The 4,974-nt window shown below is 30.9% G+C and overlaps 1 protein-coding gene across 1 annotated transcript; it reads right to left on the reverse strand.

The window, feature by feature from the left end:
• Positions 1–251: 251 nt before the first annotated feature.
• On the reverse strand, positions 252–3,783 carry LOC109011110 (WAT1-related protein At2g37460-like). The gene is made up of 7 exons (XM_018992174.2): positions 3,488–3,783; positions 3,334–3,396; positions 3,119–3,235; positions 2,433–2,673; positions 2,173–2,334; positions 855–1,006; positions 252–749 (listed from the first exon to the last, which is right to left on the reverse strand). Exons 1-7 carry the CDS (start codon positions 3,682–3,684, stop codon positions 488–490), a joined length of 1,194 nt encoding a protein of 397 aa, XP_018847719.1. The 5' UTR covers positions 3,685–3,783; the 3' UTR covers positions 252–487.
• Positions 3,784–4,974: the final 1,191 nt, after the last annotated feature.

Raw genomic sequence — 4,974 nt, forward strand, 5'->3', positions numbered from 1 at the left:
TAATAAATTATTCATAAATTCTTTATTATGAAAACTAAAAAGCTGGCATGAGTTGAGAAAATCAATCAAATTAATCAGAACTTCCTAAAAAACTTTTATGAATTATTTGGTATCCGGCGTTTATATTTATACATGCACCAAATATAAATTAATGATGTAATGATGATTTAACTCTCCATCATTACAATTTCAGGCTCAATTAAATTAATGTTATTCATGATCAATCAAATGATTTAAGTTGGCGATATATATAAGATTGATCATTAAACTCTGTATCATTAGATTTTCATGTCCATTGTCATTTTTTCTTGCATCATTGCTAGAGACAATTAATTCAGAATTAACTCGATGGGAAACCCTTAGTACGTAATCTACACAATATTGAAAGAGGCATGCATGCAGCAGCCAGCCAAGTTCAATATTTTGCTGTAGTGTTTACCCTTATCATGACTATGGAGGTGAATGCATGAGATAGGAAAGTTATAAATTAGACTGAGATGAGATTCCTTTGCCCATCTCGTTCATGTCCATCTGTATTTCCAATTTCCCCACCATAGCCAGACACGTCAATTGCCACCAGTACCTCAGGATTAAAATTTTCCTTTCCACTGCTATCTGCATTTATGATGATTTTCCTTTCTGGTGCTGTTTGCTCTTTGGTGGATGGGGTGGAGGATAGCTTGTAATCTTTGCTTTTACCCCACACTACAAGATATAAGCCTACTACTATGATAATGGCACCAAGTATCCTGCACAATTGATTAAGAAAAATGGTTAGTCCTTCTCTTTTCCCTATAATTAATGTTTGGTTGGCTGTGGTGAATGGTGATGGTGGAGTAAAGCTTGATGGATACCTTCCAAGGTACATTCGCTCTGCCAGAACGAAGGAGCCCATAACAGCAACAATAACCATGCATAGGGGACTAAAAGCTGTCACAAAAACAGGACCTCTGTCTTTCATTATCACTCCTTGAATGTAATAAGTCAACCCCGAACAGATTACACCCTGAAGGAATGTATTAATTCTCTGGTTAAAAAGAATAGTTATGCTGCTCATAATCTACGTACCATTACGTGGGATCCATCACGTACGTACCATTAAAAAAAAAAATTCAAAATATTATTTTTTTTAATGTTAATTGACATGAAAGGCTTCTGTATCGGTAATGTGACTTAGGGTTGAGCAAAAATTCGAAAATCCAACTCCGCTTTCAACTTCACACCGATTTCGCTTTGATTCCGATAAGTTGGAGTTAAAGTCGGAGGTGGTGATGTACCGACTCCGACTTCGATATTGATATTTTATAAAAATATATGTAGTTTTTATATAGTAATCATATATATATATATTATATATAACTATAACTTATATTGTTAATTAAATTTAATAATATACTAGTATGAAGAAATTATTATAAAATAATATGCTTATAATATAATATAAATAGAATAAATTGACTAATTATAGTTTAGTATATCATGTAAACACCATACTATTAACTATTACTACATGTAATATTAATGAATAATAACAACTAATGTATAAACCCTAATGTATAATAACATTTAATACTAATTATATAATAACTACTGTATATATAGTAACATTTAATACTAATGTATTATGTATAAATACAAATATATAAATTTATAATAACGTGTAATACTAATATATAATAATTAAAGTATAATAACAGGTACTAGTAATATATAATAACATTAATTTGTACAATAATTTATTTTTCAGTTTTGGTTATGCTTTAATAAAATTGAAATTGAGAAAATATTTAAAAAAAAAATAGAAATCTAGAAGCCCAAATCCGATTAGTGAGAGCTCAAAATTGTTAAATTGAAATTTCAAATAGGCTAATAAAAAAAGCCTAATAAAAAAGTCTAAATCCGACTCTGCTCCAATAAGTCGGATCGGAAGTTATGTGAATCGGAGTCAAAGATGCATGACCAAAAAATGATCTTGAGGAAGCCATGCACTAAGGCGATGACAATTTTTAAATTAATATATATATATTCTCTTAATCCTCGTATAGTCTTGTTGAGCAATAATCTCATATTGTCTGTGGATAATGTTTTGAGCATATTTATAAGGAATGAGTAATTCTCTATAGAGTCGGTTTTATGAGATAAGTTAGACCCATGAATTTCTTCAAGTCTTACACTGTAGAGAGCTGCGAGTAATTTAACATCCCAATTTATAGACCAGATGGCGGTGTTTCCTTTCTCCATTACTAGTGCCACTACGGTGCCTTCGAGAGACCCTAACAGGCATATCCAAGCTGTAAGAGAGAGCTCTGCAGGGTATGTTTTTAGTGTGATTGCCTGGAGATCAAACAAACCATTCGGATATTTATATATATTTTATGTATATAAAAAAAATATATAAATATCGTAGATTATACGATGAAACAGTCGTTTACTTGAAGAATCATGAAACAAGCCCAGCTGAAGCACCCAATTGTGATCATTATGGCACCTTTGATTGAATGTTGGAGATTTGCTCCACCGCTTTGCTGTTGGTGGCCACTTCTTCCTTTTGTCCACATCAACTCGATAATTGGGCCTTTCACCAGTGTTATGACCATGGCTCCTGCAACCGTTGCTATGGTCCCAACCACCTTAGCTTGGCTACGGATACTTTTGAATCTTAGCACCTCAAGCCTAGGAAGAGATGCAATTCAAAATAAATTAAGATTCTCACATTTACAAACAAAGAAAGGCGTTGATCATGTCATCTTTCGGGAAAAGTCAGCTTGTAAAGTTTATATAAATATATATATATATATATAAAACAAGAAAAATAAAATATTTGTGACAGATTATTTATGATGATAATGACTATTTATGATGAAAACAAACTCATTTTGACAAGAAATAATCATTTTTGCGAGAAATAACTGGTTATAAATAAACAATTTTCTTGTAGTGAATTATATATATATATATATATATATATATATTTGAACATAGCTATTTTACAACTTAATTTACAATTTTTACACAACTTTTGTGGAAGAGTTGTGTAAAAGTTACAGAATATTGTGTCATTTTTGTTGCATGCATGAGTAATCATGGTGATAAGTTTTTCCTTTACAGTTTTGGTTACCTAAGGATGCAGGCCATTACAAAAGTAAGGGCAGGAAGAATATTGGTCATAGCAGCTGCAAAAGTTGCAGTTGTATACTTCATCCCCAAAAAATACAAGTTCTGGTCAATTACTGGCCTGTCAATGGAAATTAGAAGATATAAGATATAATGCCATATCAGAAAATATGAGATTATTAGAAATAGTACTTGTTTAGTGTATAGTAGAAAATTTACTCTAGTAAGCTGAGCACTATTAGTTTGGTGAAGATTGCAAGTGTCATCTTTGGTCTTACTTTCCTGTAAACAAGTAGATCAGCAAAACACTCAATCCCTTACCCCTTGTAATCTGCGCAATGGAGAGAGAGAGAGAGAGAGAGAGAGAGAGAACTTGTCTAGAAACACTGCAAAAGGGACAATGACAACAAAGGCAACGACATGGCGGTAGACAACGAGTACATAATTGCTCATCCCCTGGTTTAGGGCAGCCTTAGAGAGAACATCCATCCCTGCAAAACCAAACTGCAAGAATATAACAGCAAGGAATGGTTTAATTCTCTCAAACGTGCTATGTGCTTGGATATTCATGATCCTAGCTAGCTTTAGGATCGATCGAGGGCTGTTGGCTCCCACTAAATATATATGGAACAACAGATGTAATTATTTTCAGCTGCTCGAGGGTGTCCAATGGCTGCAATTGTGCTGGTTATATATAGAAGGCTGTCGATGCAGTAAATTATTTACTTTTCACAAAATCCAAGGGACTCCACTACTGAATTAGAACTCAATTATTACTCACAGGCCACTATATTGACACCAAATGAGTTAAATTAATTAGTCTCCCAATACTACTCGCTAATTGGTAAAATTCATGGTTAAGAGAGCTTTGAATCCTAGTGCGCTTACTTGTTTAAAAGATTTACTGGTGGAGTTGCTTTGGGATCCATTTCATAAAGTTGCTTTAATTTCATTAATGTTTCGGTTTTAATTTTCGTATTAATTAATTAATACTTTCGAAAAACTTAAAAATATAATTTTTTTAATAAGTAATATTAGATATTTTATAGTATGCAAGTCTTGCTCATTCACTTTGAAAAATGGTAGGGCCTACTATTAAAAAATAATTTTTTTCACATGAATCTCAAATTTATCAACTTTTTTCTAAAATAGTGTGTAGAATTTATACATCCTAAAATTATACAAATCATTTCTTGTTTTCAATTATTATTTTATATTGAAGGTGTCACTACAGCTTGCATGAGATTGACCGGTGGTTGTAAGGGTGTAAATTTAAACCGGAAAACTGGTCCGGACAGGACCGGTTCGACCGGTTTTGAACCGGTCCGGTCCGGGACCGGTTCTTGTAATGTAAAAACCAACCGGAACCGGTCCGGTTTCGGTTTTACGATTTCCCGGACCAAACCGGACCCGTTGATAAAAATAATATATAAAAAATAATATTTTATATATAAGTTTTATACAAAATTAATATTATACAAAATATTTTTTATATATAAGTTTTATATGTGAAATTTTTATATATAATATATATAATTATATATCATATATGAAATAATTTCATATTATAATTTATAAATTTTAACATAAAATGTTAATCTTAAATGTCAACATTTGTAATTTGTTTGATATATCATATGCTCTTAATATTATTATATATAATATAATATTATTATAAAATAAAAGTTTAATCTTAACAATGAAAATTTAATAGATTATATATTATATAGCTATACTAATATATAATTTATAACTAATACTAATATATAACTATAATAATAGTCTATTATTAATACTATTATATAGTCTAATAATTTATATAGCTATACTAATATATAAGTTTATAACTAATACTAATAT

Source organism: Juglans regia, chromosome 3, assembly GCF_001411555.2.
Source record: "Juglans regia cultivar Chandler chromosome 3, Walnut 2.0, whole genome shotgun sequence".
Classification (NCBI taxonomy): Eukaryota; Viridiplantae; Streptophyta; class Magnoliopsida; order Fagales; family Juglandaceae; genus Juglans; species Juglans regia.